The 20737-nt window shown below is 48.4% G+C and overlaps 1 protein-coding gene across 4 annotated transcripts in view; it reads right to left on the bottom strand.

Annotated features, from left to right (window-relative positions):
* Nucleotides 1-9231: 9231 nt before the first annotated feature.
* LOC122160446 (ribosomal protein S6 kinase 2 alpha) overlaps nucleotides 9232-20737 on the bottom strand; it is a 28765-nt gene continuing 17259 nt past the window's right edge. For all 4 annotated transcript variants that reach the window (XM_042818931.1, XM_042818933.1, XM_042818932.1 and 1 more), the window contains 20 exons: nucleotides 20416-20532; nucleotides 19754-19835; nucleotides 19463-19543; nucleotides 18778-18857; nucleotides 18407-18513; nucleotides 17823-17860; nucleotides 17563-17705; nucleotides 17094-17164; nucleotides 16767-16855; nucleotides 16503-16567; nucleotides 15828-15930; nucleotides 15450-15577; nucleotides 14895-15020; nucleotides 13815-13904; nucleotides 13436-13594; nucleotides 13112-13273; nucleotides 12427-12503; nucleotides 12213-12330; nucleotides 11670-11807; nucleotides 9232-10375 (listed from right to left, as the gene is read on the bottom strand). In XM_042818931.1, the coding sequence (XP_042674865.1) occupies nucleotides 10253-10375; nucleotides 11670-11807; nucleotides 12213-12330; nucleotides 12427-12503; nucleotides 13112-13273; nucleotides 13436-13594; nucleotides 13815-13904; nucleotides 14895-15020; nucleotides 15450-15577; nucleotides 15828-15930; nucleotides 16503-16567; nucleotides 16767-16855; nucleotides 17094-17164; nucleotides 17563-17705; nucleotides 17823-17860; nucleotides 18407-18513; nucleotides 18778-18857; nucleotides 19463-19543; nucleotides 19754-19835; nucleotides 20416-20532 (2097 nt within the window). In that variant the 3' untranslated portion in view covers nucleotides 9232-10252. The remainder of the gene's footprint in view (nucleotides 10376-11669; nucleotides 11808-12212; nucleotides 12331-12426; nucleotides 12504-13111; nucleotides 13274-13435; nucleotides 13595-13814; nucleotides 13905-14894; nucleotides 15021-15449; nucleotides 15578-15827; nucleotides 15931-16502; nucleotides 16568-16766; nucleotides 16856-17093; nucleotides 17165-17562; nucleotides 17706-17822; nucleotides 17861-18406; nucleotides 18514-18777; nucleotides 18858-19462; nucleotides 19544-19753; nucleotides 19836-20415; nucleotides 20533-20737) is intronic.

Genomic DNA, 20737 nt, shown 5'->3' with positions numbered 1-20737 from the left:
CCGCTCACCCCTCCCTCGCGCACAGCGCCCTGCAGCCTCCTCACTCTCCACGCCTGCGGATCCCTTCGCCGCAGCCGGCGCTTTTTTTCTAATCTCCCTTCCCCCTCCCCCCCTTCTACTTTCTCACTTTTTCATCGCAAATCCACGGGATGAGAAGAAGGGATAAACGCTTCTCTCCCTCCGCTTCTGTAATAATCTTCTGCGAGAGCAGAGCGGGACGGCACTTTATAGCGGTTGAGAGCAGAGAGGTGCTGGGACTACTTCGCGTTCCTGCCACGGCTTCGGCGGAAGGGGCGCGCTGTGCGAGAGCTGAGCGGTGCTGCGGCTCCCCTCAGCGCTTCCTGGAAACTCCCGCTCAGGCGGAGGAGGGGGGGGGGGGGTGGAGCGGCAGAGAAAGAGTCCCAGGCCGGCTGCGAGTGGGGGGGCGATCCCTCTTCACCGCCGCGCCCATGAGGAGCGCACGGAGCCGGGGCGGCCCCCAGCGCCATTTCCCTTTGTGGAAAGTGAGAGATGAACTCCACAGATACCCTCCTCCACCTTCGAGGGGGCCCTTTTCCCCTCATTACGCACGGAACCCCGCCATGAGGGAGAGCCCCTCAGAGAGCCCTTCCCGAGGCCGTGGAGTTACCGCTCGGGAGGAGGGGAGCGGAGTTTGTAAATGGAAATACGGTACGGGACTGCCCAGCACGGCCGGGCTCGGGCTGCGAAGCTCTGGCTGCAAAGGGCTGAGAACAAAAAAAAAAAAAAAAAAAAAAAAAAAAAAAAAAAAAAAAAAAAAAAGTGAAATCCCTCCCTCTGCTGCCCTCTGGCTGCCGAGTGGGAAAATGGGAGGGAAATAGGAGGTGGGAGAGAGTCCTGGGGAGGGACCTGGGCAGGCTGGCGGGGCTGAAGCCAGTGGGATGAGCTTGAACAAGCGCAAGTGTCAGGTCCGGCACTACGACCGCAACAGCCCCAGTGCTGCTGTGCGCCTGCAGTGCTGCAGGCGTGGGGCAGAGCAGCCGAGAGCTGTGTGGAGGAGCAGGATCCTGGTAACTGCTGCACATGAGCCAGCAGGGTGCCCAGGGGGACGAGGAGCCCAACGACATCCTGGTTGTGTCAGCAGCGGTGCAGCCAGCAGGAGCAGGAGGCGTCCATCCCTCTGCATGGCACCTCAGTGCTGTGCTCAGTGCTGGGCCCCTCACTACAAGAAAGACCGTGGAGTGCGTCCAGAGGAAGGAACGGAGCTGTGAGGGCTCTGGAGCACAGTGCTGTGGGGAGAGGCTGAGGGAGATGGGATGGTTCCATGTGGGGAGGAGGAGGATCAGGGGAGACCGCATCACTCTCTACAGCTACCTGAAGAGAGGTTGTGGCAAAAGTGGGGTCAGCTGGTCTTCAGATAACAGCAATAGGGCTTGAGGTAGTGGCCTTAAGTTGCACCGGGGAGGTTCAGTTCGGATATTAGAAAAAACATTTTCAGAAAGAATGGTAATACACTGGAACAGGCTGCCTGGGGAGGAGGAGGTGCAGTCATCATCCATAGAGGTGTTCATGAAAAGGGTGGATGTGGCACTGAGTGACATTGTCTTGGTTGGTGGCTGGACTTGATGATCTTAGTGGTCTTTCTGACCTTAATGATACTATTCTCCTCTTCCTGCTCTGCCTTGACACGGGGCTGTGGGTTACTCAGACGTCAGAACCATTCCTGCACTGAATCCGTGGCTCCATCAGCATTGGGGCTGCACTCAGGAAAAGCAGGTGATGTGTAATAGAATGATGTGAGAGAAAAAGATTAATGACAGTAAGTAGGTGCCCATAAATCCTGTTAACCATCAAGCATTTCCATAGAAATATCCCGATTCCCAATATCCCACACCTTTCATGAGCTTCCATTTCCTTATTGCCGTTCCTAAAATTTGTATGTGGCTTCATAAAATCCAAATGTAAATCTAGGGTGAAGGGTTTTCAACCTTGTGTTCCTGATCTGTGGGTCTTGTGAAGTTCTGTCTCGTTTATTGGTCAGCCTCAACCTTCGTGGTGCAGGGAGATGGGTATCCTGGTCTTGGGAATCTTTAGGACAGAGAGAGGACGTCCAATGACTCTGAGCTCCTCCAATCCTGACCAATTACAGATGATCTGTTCTCTGCTTTAGGCCTCAGGTCCCTCTTAGCATCTAGCTTTTGGTTGCTCTCTTTGTGACGCTTTCATTATTTTGGTCTCTGTACTCTAGTCAATTCAGAATGTTTTGTAGATATCTGTTTTTCTTCTGTCAGCCTTGTACCGCTTCTGCCATCAAAATATTAAAACATTGCTTGCTGATTATTCATCAGCAGACCTTCGGATTTGCACACGGGCTGCTTTCTTGGAGCAAGTCAGCGAATTAAAATCAAATTCCCCCAAAAAACCTTTTTCTGGGAATAAATTGCTTCCAGATCCTTTTGCCCCTCAGTAAAAAAAGCAGGCCCTGGGGAAGGCCAACAGCCACTGCTGAAAAGCAAATAGCACACCAGATTCTGGTGCTGGTTATGTTTGAGAAATTGCCATTCTCTGTTTAGCTAGCAGGAGATTGGAAAATGTCACTTTGTTTGCATGTCCCGTTAGAGTAAATCTTCCTAGATACTTCAGGGGGATAAAGCCTGCTAGCAAAGAATTGATTGAGGGGTCTGGACTGAAAAGCTTTGCGTTGCTTGGTAGATACTTTATCATGGGAGGATTGTCAAAAGCCTAAAAAAACCAAACACATCAAAATGAAGTACAGAAATTTGTAGTGTCCAACTGAATAAATACAAGTATTGGAAAAGGGAAAAATAAAACCCACGTCTCCTGGATTTTGTGAGCTCTTAATCAAGGAAAAATGCTTTATTCTAAACATCCTCTTTTTTGTGCTCTGGTGTAAGTTATTGCTTCTCTTTTTGTTTTTATAGAAACAGTATGGACCATGCTAATATTTGTGGTCTGAGTGGTTCTGGTGGTTCCTGAGGGCTGTTTCATGAAGCCACTCATGCCTGTAGCCCAACAGAGCAGCCCTCAGCATGCCCATGCAGTGGGAAGGTGCTGCTGGCAAAGGTTCAGGCTCTGTCATTAAGTATAAACCAATGATTCTGGCTGAAGTTTGTTCAATTAATGATGCTGACGGCTTGGCCAGCAGACAGCTTAGGGTTTGGAACTGTTTCACAGCTGAGAGGTAAAGGCTTTGCTTAGAAGTAAGAGATGTAAAAGCACTATTGATAATAGATGCAATATGAATCCCTCTCCTGCTGTCATGTTAGCTTTCAGCACTAGGTAGAATTACAGAATCACCTGATTAAGTAAAAAAAAAAAAAAAAAAAAAAAAAAAAGGAAAAGATGATACAATTTTCATACCTGTATTCCTAATGTTCAGGCTTACATTTTTATGGGTGAGCAAAGATCGCTCTGGACCTGAACTGGCAGCATCCAGCAAAGCAGAAGGCTGCTGCTCCCACGCTGCATGCGCTGAGCAGGGGAAGCTGCGGGTACCAGCGATGGCAGTGCTCCCCTGGAACACGGCTGGGTGACATCACTGAACCGCTGAGCAGGAAGCTCTGCTCGTCAGCTCTCGAGCCTCCCACTAGGCCTCTGGCAGAGGATGAGGGGAATTAAAGGAGCTTCCCAAATGGGAAAGTCAGTTAAATGATTTATTTGTGAGTCAGCAGCTGAAGCAACATTAGCATGGGAAGGGAATCCCAGTATTAATGAAAGAAGCATTTTTGTGTTTGCAAGCTTAAGTGAAATCCCATGCAATACTGCAGCCCAGTCACAGCTCCTAAAACGTGCAAAACCACACAATTTCCATACTCTGGGTGTAGACAGCACAAACCTGGGGGAGTCAAAAGGAGGTGGCATTGTTTGCTCCCATTTGCTGCAGCTGAGGCCCTTTCCTCTTCCCCGGCTCCTCACTGCAGAGCACACCATGCGGCATAGAGATGTGTAGCGGCAGCGCAGCGTGTACCGGCTGTGGGGCGAGCCCAGCCGATTGCAGAGCCGTGGGGAAGAAGAGGTCTGCAGGTGAGTGGTGGCAGTGACAATGAATGGTGAGAGCAGAGCTGAGCAAACCTTGCCTGGGACAAACTCAGATCATGGCACACCTTTGTGCTGCAAATGATTATTGCGGACAGCAAGGATCCAGAGCACAGCATATTTGTGTGCAGGTCACAGCCAAGGAAATATAAAGTTTCAGCTTCTCAGAGTTGTGGAGTTAAAGAAACATAAATGTCCTTGCTGTAAATGCAAGGTAAATTATTCATTCTCTCTCACCCCCCGTTCTCTCTCTCTAGTTCAGTTTTTTCTTTTCATGCTTTAATCGTTTTGACACCAAGCTGTACAAAAGTAATTTAAAATTAATATGACTGACACTTGGTAGATAGCAGGACCGGAGTAGAACTCCACCTCCTGCTCAGGACTGCTGTGCAGGGAATGGGATTGGCTTAGGCAGCTGATGGGGACGAAGGAAAAACATGGCAAACAATTAATTTGCTAATTTAGTTTTCTATTTAATTTGAAACCAGAAAATTGGCAGCCCTCAAGTGAGTGGACATAGGGCAGCACTGCGCTCCTGGTAGCAAAGAGGGGACACAGTAGATTAGATGGCAGAACAATTTCTTACACAAATTCCAATGGCAGTTAGGACTTGCCATCGTGTCTTAGCATTTAAGTTCAGGAACACTGCATTTTTGTGCATGCGGTAACTGTCTCTTTGATGGGAAGGAGGCAACACACACGTGTTGCAAAGAATCCCAGAGCCTCTGCCAACGCGGCAGTGCTGCGGCTGTGTGGCAGAGTGCAGGGAGAGCTCCAGAGCTCGCGCAGCGCTGGTGAAGCATAACAAGCTGCATAGAGGCTAATGTGCTCTGATGGAGAAATGCTCTAATTTGATTTCCTCCCTTCAGCTGTGAAGGAGAGTATGTAATTTCAGATCTGCTTGGAGTGGGTCTTTTGAGCTCATGTGCCCTTTATGCTTGATTTTAGGCCTGGTTTTGATGCAATCATTGAACTGTGTCTATTTATTTTGTGTGTCCAGTTCCAGATTTCACTCCTGCCTCATCAGAACTGGTTCATCAGGACCAAAAATTTGAGCTGCAGCTCAAATTTCCATCTCACGCATCTGCCTGGATTTGCAGCTGTGCTTGTGGGTGAAGTTGTGAACACATTAAGTAAATTGGTTCATTACCAGCAGAGGGAGCGTGGGTCAGGCTGGGTTCAGCGGGGAGTCAAGAGGCCAAAGCGGGGATCGTCTCCCAAGGAAGTGTTGTTTTGCTTTGCTGCCCAGATGGTTCCCTAAACCCAAATGAACCCAGATAACGCACATGCAAGGCTAGGGCCACTCCTGGGCTCCTCAGCCCACTGATCTCCTCATCCCCTTCTTAGAAGATGCTCCGTAAGTCAGAGTCACTAGATGGTACTGTTGCTGTTTAATATTTATGCCTCTGTGGACTGGCTGCTTGAGGAACCCGCATTTCTGCTAAGAGATGAAGAAAGGCCTCATAACTCATCAGGCAAACACAAGGAAGGAGCTGAGGGAGGCAGGAGCTCAGTTCTGCTCCTGTAATTCCGTGGTTGGAAGAATGGCAAAGGAGCTTCACTCTGGCTGCTCTGCTTCCTGAAGGGGAAATGTAGTCAGGCTGGCCCTGCCCATAAAGGCCCAAAACACAGCTCTTGGAGACCTCCATGTGCAGAAGGTGGAAGCTTTGATGAGAGGATGCCAGCTTAGGGAGCTTAGCCTGCACAGGTTCTCCAAACCCTCAGAAATGCCACAGTGACATTCATCACGTGAATCCCAGAATTGCAGGAAGTCAGCAACCTTCCTACAGCAGCCAGTGCCAACAAGCAGGTCATTGTGCTCTGCATAGTCCTAGCCAGAATGTGCTCATCCCAGCCCATGGGGCTGCTACAAGAGGGGAAAGTCAGGCCAATTAAATCAGGCAGCATTAAATCCCTAATTGACATAAATGAGGCAGACAGACAGCTGGGAGGGATGGAGCAGGTGTCCTGGGTGAGAAAGGGCTGGAATGCACCCTGGGGTCCTGCTGTGCCCTGTAAATATCTCAGGCAGGGGTAGAGCTGTGGTAGAGTTGATGGGGTTGTTCCTAAAAAAACTACAAACAATCCCCAAAGAACTCTCAAAAATGTCTTTTATTGCATGCGTTGCATAAAAAGTGTTTTTGTTTCATGCAAGTTGCACGTAAGGCCCTGCAGCTGAATGATGGCAAAGTAATTTTAAATCCTCTTTATTTCTTTTTGTACATCTGGGCACTGCCAGACTGGGTATTCCCCCTCTGATTTATCAGGGAGTATCCTTTCTCCTCGAGGAGACCCTTCAAATATGAATTCGTGCTGTACCAAGTTATTGAAATCTGTGCTTCACAGAGGGATGAGGCACAGAGGCTGAGGAGGCACTGCTGCTGCACTCCATGCAGAAAACCAGAATTACCAGCCCATGGCACATCCTCATGCAGGGCGTTGTCCTGATAGAAACAAACACTGTGCCATTTTCTGGAAAAATCTTACCTGTGCCATGCAGAGAACAGAGGGCACCCACAGGTATGGAGCACTCAGGGTCTGCCTGTAGAAATCGGAGTGGAGAAGCCCTAGGAGTGGTGAGCAGGAAGAGAGTGACATTTAGCAAATAATCATTAACAAAATCATTCTCCGACGACTTCAGGCAGAGGAGGAAGGGATCTGCCTTGCAGCTCTAGAAATGATGCTCACAAATCTGTGCTGGCAGAGGCTCCTGTAAGTGAAGTCTGAACTCAGCCCTTGTTGTAATTCCGTAATTTGAATATCATTTTCACAGACCTTGCAAGATGCAGATGAATGAGAGATTCCTGGCTTTGAGTCAAATGCAACAGTAATTAAATGTTTATAAAACACTTTAAGCTTGTGAAGCGCTATTATCATATAAGGAAAGCAATAGGCAGTAGAAGAGTGGAGCAGGGTTTGAAGCACACAGTGAGCACAACACACTCCTGCAGCTTTCTTCTACAGGTGCTAACAGAGCATCATGAAGAACATTACCAAGCTCCTTTTATTATAACCAGAATGTCAACTAGAATTGCTTTCTTCCATATGAACATGACTGCAAAGTTTTTCCCTCTGCAATAAATCTCCCTGCCGATGGGCAGCACACAGCTATCATCTTGGGAAATGAGGAAGCGCTGCCACTTTTGATCTCTCCCATCACGCCGAAGACGTTCCACCTGCTACAGGTTTCTAACACCATCTGCTGTTTAAAAATAAGACAGCATTGGAGATACCATCACAGAGTCTGTGCTCTCTTTATAAGCCAGAAGTAACACCAGCTCATCTAGAAGGGTTGGTGTAATTGGCACATTCCACTTTTGTTCCTTCAACCCCAAACATATTTCAGCTTGTTCCTAATTAGGAAGTGAATAATTTGTTGGGGACCCAGGGACCAGTGAGCAGCAGCTGAGAGCCAGACCCCACCATTCTCCCACTGCCAAACCTGACACAAAGAATCATAGAAGCATAAAACTGTTTGAGTTGGAAGGGACATTACAAGAACTTACAGATGTTTTTTTAAGAGAGAGACACAGGCTCCGCAGGGTGTGGGGAACTCAAAGAAAATCTTTATTTTTTCAAAAATACCAATATTTACCTCTTACTGTCTCATGCTGCTGCTGTGTGATGGAACAAATGCTCCAACCAAGGATTCTTTTGTTGCTTCCTAACTGAAAGCAATACAATTTTTGTCCCAGGAAAAAAAAGAGCACCTTGAACCTCATTAAATGTCCGAATCAAAGTTGTCATCACCAACGCTCTCAGTTTTTGTTGCACAGTGCTTTTTCCAAAAAAAGGAGTTTACTCCAAATGGGCTCTAAGTGGCTTCACCCAGAGTCAGTGCAGTGCTTCTATTGCCACAGATTCAGATAAAAAAAAAAAAACAACACCCCAATTCTTCACCCCAATTCAAGTCTAATACCAAACAGAGAATGCAGCTATGTGACCCTTCTCGAGTTGCTGGCCCATTTACAACATCACCCCCATATTTAACATTTATAACCCCCTTCACATGCATCCTTTTAAGAGTCAGTGGCTCCTTTTGTAAGCGATCGGCTACTTACTCCAGCATTTTACATGCACTTCCCGACAAGAGACCTTTTACATGTCAATTTATTTTCAGACAAGCATATCTGAAAGGGAGTTTCTCTCCAGAGCAGAATTAGTATTAATGGCAGGTGTTCTGGCACCGCACAAAGGAGAAAGGCAGCAAGTGAGCTGTGCTGAGTGGTGAGACAGCTTGATGTGTTAATAACCAGAGCAAGAAAACGGAGTGGCAGTAGACCTCCAGCCTCCATAGCGTGAATGAAGGTTTTATTCACTGCCTCCCCCTGTACTTGAAAAAGATGTTGATATGTTTAAAATGTTGTCTTTGCTTTCAAAGGGGGATTAAATTGTTGAATATTACATGAAAGCACAGCACATGACCCACATCCTGGCGTGTGCCCACAATCCCAGAGCATCGTGAAGCCCAGCTGGGGGCTGGTCGCACCCTGAGGCCAATCCATCCTGGGCTCACCCCAGCCAGTCAGTGACTGGTGGCAAATCTGCAGGAAGAAGTTAAAACTGCATGAACTGATACAAAGAGGGTGCATGGAGCTGTGCTGCTTTTCACTAAGGAAAAAGGATGATTGCTTAGAGAGTTGCCAGACTTCAGTTTCCAAACAGCCCAAGAACTCTTGGTGGGAACAGCTACCAGGCCAAACTGCATTTATTTATGCTCCATTTAATTTGACAGGTCAGAACCACATCATTAAGAGGAAGGCATGGCTGCTTTACACAGTGGGAAGAAGGAAAACAGTCTCTCAGCTGGGTCAGCCCTTCTACAACAGAAAACATTGCTGATTTATGCTCCCAAATGGGAAAGCTCAGCCTTTCCTACGCAGAAGCTGCATCTACACAGAGAGAGATGCTCACTGCTATCTCCAAGGCGCTTGGCTGCAGGTAAACACAGTGCCTGGGCACAGCTGAATAATTCCAGGTAGACTCCATGATTAGAAGCTGGATACCAGATTTCAGCTTGCCAAAGCTTTCCTACGGCCCTATGGGACAGCAAGTTGAAGGAGCCCCACTTTCACTCCTTGTAATGTGACCTCCATTCAAATGATAGCAACTAATCCCTCTATATCCTGGGAAAGGTTTAATGCTGTCAGAGAAAACCACGAAGGCAGCAAGAGGCTGCCTGGCCACACAGATTCCCACAGCTCTCATACACAGAGATCAACACGTCCTTTTTTATTGAGCACTGGAATTAAAAAAGTAACAGCACTTGGTTGATTGGGAACTAATAATCAAAACTTGCCCGTAGCAGAAATTTGCACAAGGACTTTTGCTGACTTCAGTCACACCCTCGTGCATCCGCAGCCTCTGTGATTCTGATCTGCCAGCACTGGGGCAGCTCCAGCACTGGCCTGCAGGTGAGAGTGGGTCTGGGATTTACTTCTAGCACAGTTCACCTCAAAGCGTTGGTTTCGATTAACACTAAAATGCCCTGAGAGAAGGAGTTCCCCCCGCAGCCCACATCCTGCCACCCTTCCTGTTGATTCCTGCCTTGTCCTAACTAGGTCTCATTATTTCCCACTGCAAAGTGGTGTAATACACCTGAGAGGAGGTGGCCTGATATGCAGCCCTGCTACAGTACTGCTGGTTTGCCTGTCACAGGGCAAATTACACAGCTCCGTAGATCTGTGTGCCCTGGTGGCCAATGAAGGCCAATGGTAACCTGGCGTGAATTTAAAAAAGCAGGACGACTAGCAGGACGAGGGAGGTGATCCTGCCCCTCTGCTCTGTCCTGGAGAGGCAACATCTGGAATACCACGACCAGTTCTGGGCTCCAGGCCCTTAATCATCTTTGTGGCCCTCTGCTGGACTCTCTCTAGATGATCCCTACCTTATTTGAAATATCGTAGCTACAACAAATATCTGGCCCTACATGGGAAAGGGTGAATCAGAGCTCCTTTTTAGTGCCACTTGACATCAGTTATACATTCTAATTCTCATATACACAGATGGATGTCTTTAAAAATCAACAATTTACACTTCAAAAAAGTTTTACAGTGAAGTTCTCTCAGCAAAGATCAGTCCACACAAGGAGGAGCCAGTCTACTGCAGGCAGAAGGCACTTGGCCTTGACGTGGATTTGAGAACAAGTCCTCAAGGGGCAGGCACCAACTGCCCTATGTCCTGCCACACCTCAGTAGTTGTGCAAAGTCTGGTGTAACCACCCCACACTACCCCATCCTCACAGGGTGGTGGAGGGGAGCTTCTTCACCCGCCGCTGCGCCAGGATGGAAGACTCGATGGGCTTCAGCTGGGGGCTCGGCTTAGAGCTGTTCAGTGCAGAGTATGTGGCAGCCATTGCCCCCTTGGAGAGAAGACACAAGAGTGATCACTCAGATGCGGGAGATGCTTTACAAGGGGAGGGAGTAGAGCAGCCATAAACAAAGCCAGGACCATCTTGTTTCTTTTCTTTAAATCTCCATCCCTCATTGACATGCCACTCATAGAATAATAGAATCAGTGAGATTTGGAAAAGACCTCTAGATCCCCAAGTCCAACCCCAGCCCATTCCCACCATGCCCACTGACCATGTCCGTTACTGCCACATCTGCATGTTTTCCAAACACCTTTAGGGATGATGACTCCACCACCTCCCTGGGCAGCTTCTTCCAATGTATTACCACTCTTTCTGACATTTTTCCAAATATTAAATCTGATCCTCTTCTGGAACACCTTGAAGCCATCACCTCTCATCCTATCTCTGCTACCTGATAGCAGAGGTTGACTCCCATCTCATTACAACCTCCTTTCAGGGAATTGTAGAGAGTGATGTCGTCTCCCTGAGCCTCCTCTTCTCCAGATAGAACCATCCCAGTTGCTTCAGCTGCTCTCTATAGCACTGTGCTCCTGATCCCTCACAAATCCATTTCCTTCTCTGGACATGCTCCAGGGCCTTGATGTCTTTCCTGTAAAGGGGGCCCAAAACTGAACACAGAACTTGGGGTGCTGCGTCACCAGCATCGAGTACAGAGGGATGATCAACCCCTGCTCTTTCTGGCTGCACTACTGCTGACACAGCCAAGATGCCATTGGCCTTCTTGACCACCTGGGCACTCCACTGGCTCATAGTTGACACTTGGCTGAACAGCAACCCCAGGTCCTTTTCCTCCTTGCAACTCCCTGCCATGCTGCTCCAAGCCTGTAGCACTGGCATGGGGTTACTGCGACCAAAGTCTTGCTGAACTTCATCCCATTGGCCTCAGCCCATCAAGGAGCCTGTCCGGTCCATCTGTAGAGCCTTCCTACCCTCAGGCAGATTAACACTTTGTCCTAACTTGGTGCCATCTTCAAAATTCCAGAGGGTGCACTCAATCCCCTCATCCAGATCATCATGAAAGATATTAAACTGGGCTGGCCCCAGCACCAACCCCTGGGGAACATCATCTGTAACTGCTGCCAGCTGGATCTAACTTCATTCACCATCACTCTCTGGGCCTAGCTGTCCAGTCAGTTCTTCAAAGAACCCTTTGCTTTCCTGCCTCAAACACTGGCATTGCCTCCCCAGCCCACAGCTCTACAACCTACCAGTCTGTTCTGCCCACACCAGGACGACTGCTTTCCAAAGAGCTCAGGGACAAGGAACCCGGCCCACTCTGTACCTTTACCAGCTGGACATCCTGGTGATTCAGCTGGCTCTGGGGTAAGCTGTCCTTCTGTGTTATCCATGGGTGCTGCAGGACCTGCTTGGCTGTCAGGCGCTGGTGAGGATCTACATGAAGCATCTTTGATACTAGGTCCTAAGGGAATCATTTGGAAAGTCAGACATCTGAAGACTTCATACTTTAAAAGAAAAAATGCCGCCCACCTGTTCCCATATTGAGATTTCAGTTCAGAAGCCAAGTGTCAGGACCCCAGATATCAAGCTCCTTTTGTATAAAATATGTTTTCAGTGGGCCTGGGAGGTATAACACAGCAACAAACCCAGTGTGAGTCAGGCACGAGGTTGTTGCTGCATGCAAATTTTCACAGCCTGAGCTAGAACAAAGCAGGCAAAGGCACAGTGCTGAGCTACTCATGAGGAAGAAGCCACTCTACTGCTTTTATCCACTCCCCTCTACCCTCCCCCCCAACCTGCTCTGAACCTGCATCATATTTGCCTGAGCCCACACTGTAATACAATGCAGACAGACTCCACATCGTGCCTTGGCCATGTCAGAAACAGTGTCCCAGTTGCCTCCATTGACAGAGAACTTTCCCCCGCCTATTCGAGTCAGGATCTCTTCTGGAGTGTCACTGGGTCCGTTTGCGAATGGAGTACAGCTGAGGAGAGATGAGAGCAAGAACGATGTTAACTATCCTGTATCCAGGCCAGGGAGAGGTTCTGGGCAGCAAGAAGCCATGAGGAGAGGCACTTACCCTGCCAGCATAGTATAAAGGAGAACTCCCAGGCTCCAGATGTCACAGCCCTCATCGTAACCCTGTCGCTTCAGTACCTGGAATAAGCAAAGAAGAAATATGTTTGGTTCTGGTTGCTGAGCTTGTTTCAGCTTGCGAAGAGCAGCATAAGCCCCCTGTGCAGGCTGGGTGCAAAGCTGCTAAAGCCCCACTGAACAGCAAAGGCATGGACTAAATGTCAGCATTCATATCAGACTTCAGTTTCACAGAACAGAGTAACCGTCCCAGCTCTTCAAAATGATAAGTAAGAAAGAAGCTGTGTTCCAAAGTGATGACACTGCATATATGCTCCACTGCTTTCCATCTCTTTTCCTTTCTTCCACACCAAGATAGCTGGAGGGAAAGTAATCCCACTCCTTTTAACAGGTCAGTTAATCAGGAAGAGAAGCAGCCTATGAAATCACTGGGATTTTAGCATCTCATTTCCCTATGCAGAGCCCCAGCAATATGGACAGCACAAGCTGGAGGACTGCACTGGGGATCCCGTATTTATTCTGTGCTGTAGCTATTGTAATTTTTTTAATTAACAAATCCCAGACAAAATATGCCGGAACAGGCACAATTAGACCAATCCGTGCAGAATTAGAACACAGCCTGGGGGAGAGGAATGACAGCTACTGAAGCCTCAAGTCAGCAAGGTGCTTACCTCAGGTGCCACAAAGTTTGCAGTATAGCAAGGAGTCATGAGAAGACCATTCTCAGCTCTCAGCTGCTTGGCAAAGCCAAAGTCACATATACGAATGCTTTCTGGGTTTCCTGACTCATCCACATAGAGAATATTGCTGGGTTTCAAGTCCCTGTGAACTACCTGAAGAACAAAGGCAATGCTACATTCATGACCCAAGAAGGACTGAAGCTGCATCAAGATCCTCAGCCCCTGCTCTGGCCCCCTATCTGCCTTGCCAAAACATCAACACGAGGCATAACATCAATACAAAGCACCCAGAGAAGCAGACGTAACCATACTCACCCCTTGAGAATGCAGATATTCCACCGTTTTGCAGATCGTGTGTAGGACTGAACTGGCCTCCCTCTCTGAGAAGAACTTCTGTCTCAGGATTTTATCTAGCAGCTCCCCTCCTCTCATCAGTTCTGTCACCAGATACACGTACTTCCCATCATCATAAACCTACCAAAGCAAACGTGGAGGGGGTTAATTAAAAACTGTTTCCTGGGCTTCCCCGTTGTATTTCTACCACCAAGAAGAAAGAAGTCAACAACAGAGAGGTGGTACTGACTGGATGCTTCCCCACCCCAGAGTGATCTGATGAGCAGTGCCATTGGGGTACCCATGCTAGAGTGGCTTTCTCACCCCAATGCACATGAGAAATCATTCAAGGTACACTCACATCTTTCAAGGTAATGATGTTTGGATGTTGCCCGTATCGCAGGAGGATCTCAATTTCCTCAGAAGGGTCCCGTTTGCTCTTGTCAATAACCTGCAGGGGTACGAGTAAGGGTTATTCACAGCTGGATGGGACAGTGGCTAGGACAAAGCAAACAAGCTGAAGGCTTCATCACAGAAGCACAGAATGGTTGAGTTGGAAGGGAGACCTTAAAGACCATTGTCTTAGTTTCAGCTGGGACAGAATTGTTTTCTTCAGAGTAGCTGGTATGATGCTATGTTTCGGTTCTAAGAGAAAAACAATGTTGATAACACACCAATGTTTACAGTTGTTGGTGAGCAGTATTGTATTGCCAAGGCCATTCCAGTTTCTTGGAGAAGGGATGATGAGGCCCAAGGAGCTGGGAAGGGACAGAATCAGGCCTTAATCAGCTGTCTTAAACTGGCCAAAGGGATATTTCATACCATCATGTGAATGAGAGTTTTGAAGGGAGTGGGAGTTCATCTTGCTCTGTTGCACTCACTGAGTGGCAAGCTGGGCATCAGTTGGTAGGTTGTGAGCAATTGCTTGTGCATCACATGCTACATATATTTATACATACACACACACACACACACACACACATATATATTATCCTTCTCTGTATCTTAGTAAATCACTTCATCTCAACTCATGAGTTCTACTTTGGTGGGGTTTTTTTCCAATTCTCTCCCCATCCCACTGGGAAGGGGGCCAGTAAGCAATAGATTGTGCGGTGCACAGCCACCTGCTGGGATAAATCGTAACAACCATCCAGTTCCAACCTCTGCTGTGGGCTTGCCCCCCATCCAGTAAGGCCCCAACCAGCCTGGCTTTGGGCAGCTCTCGGGATGGGGCATCCACAGCTCCTCTGAGCAGCTTGTGCCAGTGCACTGCAGACATACTGTGCTATAACCATTCCCTGTCTTTTGCCCCAAAATTGTGTAATTGTATAAGTGCCACAAAATCAGGGAAAATGATTTCATTCCTTGCTACTGATTTGATCATTACAGGGATGAACAGAAATCTAACAAGGGAGATCAGACTGAACTCATCATCTCAGACCTTGACTGCATACTCCATGTTGGTTGCTTTGTGAATGCACCGTTTGCACACAGAGTAGGAGCCCACACCAATCGCCTCCTTCACCACGTAGCCATCGCTGAACTGGATGTTCTTTCCATGCAGCTGCTGCAACAAGAGAGCAGGGAGCAAATGAGCTGGGAGGGTTCAGGGAATGCTTTGTGCAACGTGATGAGTTAACTGCAATGCCAAGTGAAGTGACAGACTGCTGTCTGCTACATCCCACAGCCTCTCCTTCCTGCTGGGGAGAGAGAGGAAAGGAGAACATGGCAAATATAGGTCAGTAGGCTAACACTATCTGCATGCAGCACACTGCATTCCTGCAGCACCTTTCATTGACACAGCCTGAGTCCACATGGCAAGAAGGAGGCAAACACTCAGTGTGCCCTGCTGACCTCTGCACGTGACAGTCAGTAGAAACAACAGAACATTAGGGTGCAAGAATTCAAACCAGAATATCTTTCCTTTAGCTCCTGCAGACCCACTGTGGAGTTACTGCAGTCTCAGAGCAGCTGTTCTTCTGTTCCCATGTCTCACCTGCACCACGGAGTGCAGAGGGGGCTGTGCAGGTTTCACCTTGCTGTCTTCCATCAGTCCGGTGGCCACAAAGCTGAAGCCGCGGAAGAGCTGATGTGCACCTGCACTGGGAGGGATGCCTGGGGAATCTGCAACAGGAGTTGAAGGAAAACTTGAAAAGGAGTAGCAGCAGAAGCAGAAGCCTTCCCCTCGTGGCTGTGGCTCAGACAAGAGCAATATCATGCAGCACCGAACTCCCAATAACATCCTGCATATGGCTGGGACTCCTTCCTGAAGCAGCTAGGAGGAGGCAAACCTTGCTCTGATGGCACAGGCAAGCCATTATTAAGCTGTATTATTTCACACAGGCTTCAGCTGAATTCATAAATTCATACCAACCTTTCGGTGTACGCGATGTAAATTCTGTGTCAAAATAAAAGGTGTCATCAGGCTGGCCTACAGCAGGCTTGAAGGGCGGCTTGATTTCTCTTCGGTACAGCTTCTGCAAAATATAGGTAGCATGGAAGTGGTGTGATAGTTGACCATGCTCAGAAGGGTGCTAATAACTGCTAGGAATGAGAGGCTGGGAAGAAAGTTTACAACACTAGAAACAGTGTTGAGACTGCAACTCAGCAGTGGGAGGGATGGCCTCCTGGCCAGGAGAGTACCTTTCGGTCAGTTGGTGGAGAAATTCTGTAAGTTTCTACCATATATCATACATTAATGAAGAAAAAAAGAGAGTCTGCGGAGTACAATGCAGCTCCTTGCCAGAAATGCCTCCCTGAGCCCTTTCCTACTCTGTGCAAGGCAATCCTTGTGCCAAAACCCAATTAAAACCTGCACCTTAATTCTGAGAGATCAAACCAGGATGAGGTCATAGACAACTCAGTATGAAACAGTTACTTGCATGACAAACAGCACTTTAGTTTCGGGAAGGATAATTAGGAAAGATGGAAACATGGGTTGGTAGCACTCCCACAGCTGGTCAGCCTGCAAGCGTCACCATTGCGGTCAGCAGAGCTGCATCACTGTGCTAAATGGGGTGAAATTTGCATTTGTGTTTTTGATACTCACATTCCAATCAATAGTAGAGTAGAACGGATGACGCTTTATCTCTTCTGCCCCATCTGGACCAGAACCTGAAAGATGCACCCACAGAGTGCTTAATATTTAATCAGGATCACCAACAAAGCGAAGGCTATCACAAAGCATGCAACATAATCAGGTATTACAGAGAGCCTATTAACTTAGCACAAGTGCCAGCATGCTGCCAACCCACTGCGATGTGAGAGGCACAGCTACAGCACCAGGTGGATTCAGAAACAAAAAATGCCTTACCTAATCTGTTGGCTGGGTTCCTTTTGAAGAGGGCTCGCAGGAGGCTCTGTGCCTCAGCGCTCAGGAACTGAGGCATGCCCAGTTTTGCTCTAGGGAAGAAGTTATGCAATCAATTGCATATAGGTATAAAGAAGCCAACCCACAAGCAGCACCTCCACCTCTGAAAGTACAACAATCTGTTTGGCATTTTGTACTGAACCCTTCAAACTGAGTGTTGATACGAATCTACCTTTCAAGTAATCCCATTACATTGTGAATACCAATTGCAGCATGCTTAGAGAAGGAGCAGCAGGCTCGTCTCTGTACACACATCAAATCTCCTCTTACTTAAGGATGAGGGTCATCGTTTCCTTGCGGTCCTTCCCCTGGAACGGCAGTGAGCCAGTGAGCATCTCAAACTGGGAGGGAGAGAGAACAAGGGGAGGTCACATATACGAGCAAGTCTGAGGACTGCACAGATCTCATTACATCTTGATTTGGGAATTCTCCACAGCTAGCAGAAGCCTTGCAAGCAATCAAAAGCCTGGCTCCAGAAAAAGAGAGCTGGCATCACATTCTCAGAAGGGAGCTTTGTATCACAGTGTAATGGGGATGTGTTCCAGCAGTGCCTGCTCCTGCCATAGCTCTTGGATCCAGCAGCTGCCAGATGGTGGCACCAGATCTGCACAGCAACCAACAGCCTGCTCCAGGGCCAACACTGGCACCAGCACCTCTGCTGGATGCAGAGTCACCTAATGGTATTTCATAGCTACACCCTGAGCAACTGCTGAGGTTTCCAAGCCCACCAATTACGCACCATCAGCACCCCATAGGACCACCAGTCTGCGCTGTGGGAGTGGCCCTGACGGTTCACAACCTCTGGGGCCATATATTCCACTGTCCCGCAGAAGGAGTAGGCTTTCTTTTCATGGTCTATTGCCTCCTTACTCAAGCCAAAATCTACGAAAGAGAAAAAGCATCAGTGTGTGCCCACCTGCTCTTCACAACAGCCCAGAGCAGGGAGGTCTGAGAGAAGCTCCATGTTTCAAGAACCAAGGTTCTTATGGAGCACCTCACCTGTGAGTTTGATGTGTCCTTCTTCATCCAGGAGAATGCTACAGCAAGGAAGAAAAATACAAGTTATTAGTGGCAAGAAAGGCTGGTGAGAACCAGCGGGTGTCTCAGAGCGGTCAGAGATGCTCCAGAACTCCAGAGGAGGAACGTATCCATCCTTCCAACCCCTGTATTTCAAGCTCCATCACCATAAATGGGGTAAAGCAACCCCCTTCTGTACACACTGAACTTCACATTGAACCAATGAGCCACACAGATTACATCAACTTTGATCCCTCGCATGTCTCAGGTAGGAACAACCCAGTCGTGCAGCTGCTGTGTCTCCTCAGAGGCCTTTTTCCTCTGAAGGCTCTCAGTTGCTTAAAGCTGGAGCCCAGCACTGGCTGAGAATTAATGCTCAGACATGGTACACACATGCTGCCTCCACAGAGCTCCTGGCTCTAACTGCTGGTGTGAGGAGCAAGAGCCTTACTGATCTGCCCTGCTGCCTTCCATTTGCTTGGCCCAAGGCATTGTTTTGTGGAAGAAGGCTGTGCTGTGCTCTGACTGCAGGCTGAGGACTGAACACAGACCCGTACCACACGTACTTCTCTGGTTTGAGGTCTCTGTATATGATTCCCAGGCTGTGCAAATGGTCAAGTCCCAGAGCAAGCTCTGCTAGGTAAAACTTCACGTCCTCCTCTGTGAACATGACCTGCAGGAAGAGACGGGGGTTATAATCCTTGGAGCATGACAAGCAACACCCTTCACACTCATGTTGCTCACTCGTGCCATTTTAAAACTAAGCTTCCCAGGCTTTGCCAGGGGACAGGGCTCCTGACATTCCCTCCTTTGGACAGCAAGTTGGAAGCTCCTTCCAACTCTGTCAAGGACTTTCTGAGGGTCAGTTGTTCCTCCAGGCAATTAACACACAAACTGAGAGCCTCAGCAACCCACCAAGATGCCAAAGTATACCCACCTCTTTGGAAAGCCGAGTGAAAAGGTCACCTCCTCGGAGGAAATCCAAGATGAGATACAGCTTCCCCTCTGTCTGGAATGCTGAAACACAAGCCAGAGCAGGAATCAGACCCCTCCACTGAGGGGAAAGCTTGATGGTGTGACATTAATCACTTAAATCCCAATGGCTTCAGTTGTGTAAATGCCCTGAGTTGTTACTAGGTTAAATACAAGTAGGGTAACTATTTGAGGTAGATCAGATCTCCCAGCCATGATACTGAAAAGGACGCAATCCCCTGGCGCTGCAGAAAAGCATCATTTTATGTGGGATTTGTTCCCTTTCAGCCAGTGATGCCCTGCTGGAGGGGCTGTTTCTCAAGCAATATACTGGGGGCAGAAGCTGTCCTCAACTCCCTCAGAGTCAGATGAGATGCCCTCATGGCATCCTGCCATGCTCTTACTTGACCAGTTAACTCTGCTTTCTCCCTAAGTAATGTTTTAATCCCAAGGATTTGATGTTTAAACTTCTCCTGGTGCCCCATTCAAGGGTGAACACAAGACCAAAGGCCTTTCCAGGAAAGGATTTGTCTTAAGGGGATTGTGAAGGCTCCAGCACAGCACAGCACAGCCACTGAGGGACATGGACTGACATACAACCTGCTGGGGACACTGGCAGGCACTCCTGTCCCAGCCAGCCCCGCACTCACCGTAGTGCAGCTTCACCACGAAGGGATGGTTTACATCAGCTAGGATGTCCCTTTCTATCTTTGTTCTTACACGATCACGCACTGTGCAAAGAGAGAGGAACAGTTCAGACGCTGGAGAAAGTAAAGAGCCCTGATGTCAGCCTCACGCCTAACCCTAAGCATTCTGGGATCAGCAGCTGGAGACAGATCTTTCCAATCTCCATCACCCCAGGGCCAGCAGTGACTGGTGGTGACATTTTCCCAGTGCAATTTCCAATGGAGCAACAGGACTCTGCAGTAAGGCTCCCCTACCTTTCAGTGTTGCCTTTTTGAGCACTTTCATGGCATAGAGGTGGTTGCTGTCTGGTGGTGTTATTTTTCTCACCAAGAAAACCTGGGGCAGAAGAACACATGGTTTTAGACAGCTTCAAAATCCTCTATTCATTGCAACAAAGCTGTTGCTGCACATGCACAGCACCACTGTTGCACTAGCCCTTGCTGTGCTGGTGGCTGACTGATGTGAAGTTGAAGTTTTAACATGAGAGCAGATGGTCTGCAAGAGACCTGGGTTATTTGCACTTTGAAACAGATACATATTACAAGCTACTTCCTTCCCCCTTCGCAGAAGGGAAACAGCAAATGGGCCAAACCCAGTCCCTGGCACACAGCATCACCGTGAGATGAGAGGCATGCCCCAGCCCTGTGCCCCACACAGCACTGCACTGCACGCTTCTTTCCTCCTGACCAGCTGCATAAAGACCCCCAGGCAGTGCTGACACACAGACTTTGATGAGAGGCACTTCCACAGCTGCCCTTCAAATTAGAAGTGGCCAGTTGCTAAGTGAGCGTATCAGATTCTCACCGTCTGCGATCCGGCGAGAATCAAGAATGAGGTTATGCTGGGGACAGTCCCTTTGTCAGCTCTTCTTTCAACACCACTTATCTGCGTGACACACAGGAAGGATTGAGCTCACCTTGCCAAAAGAGCCCTGTCCCAGAACCTTCAGAAGCTCAAACTGAGAAGGGTCAGCCTTCTCAGAGCCCTCCTTCACATGGTGCGTGATGTTGATTTCCTTCACAACACCCTCGCCCTGGAAAAGAGGAGACACGGTTGGCTGTGAATATACTAAACAAGGAGAAAAAGGTCTAATTGAGTCAAGGAAGAAGGATTGCAGCTTCAGACTCACAGGAACCACATCTGAGAGAGCCATAAGGGCTGGTCACATCTATCTGCTGGCTTCAACATCCGGAACAAAGCAGCCCCCAGTGGGCTTCCACCAGGCAGCACCATTACAA

The sequence above is a fragment of the Centrocercus urophasianus genome, unplaced genomic scaffold, assembly GCF_019232065.1.
Source record: "Centrocercus urophasianus isolate 14NV4802_14NV808 unplaced genomic scaffold, USGS_Curo_1.0 seq_170, whole genome shotgun sequence".
NCBI lineage: Eukaryota > Metazoa > Chordata > Aves > Galliformes > Phasianidae > Centrocercus > Centrocercus urophasianus.
The sequence above is the reverse complement of the archived record's forward strand: the minus strand, read 5'-3'. Positions and strand labels throughout refer to the sequence as shown.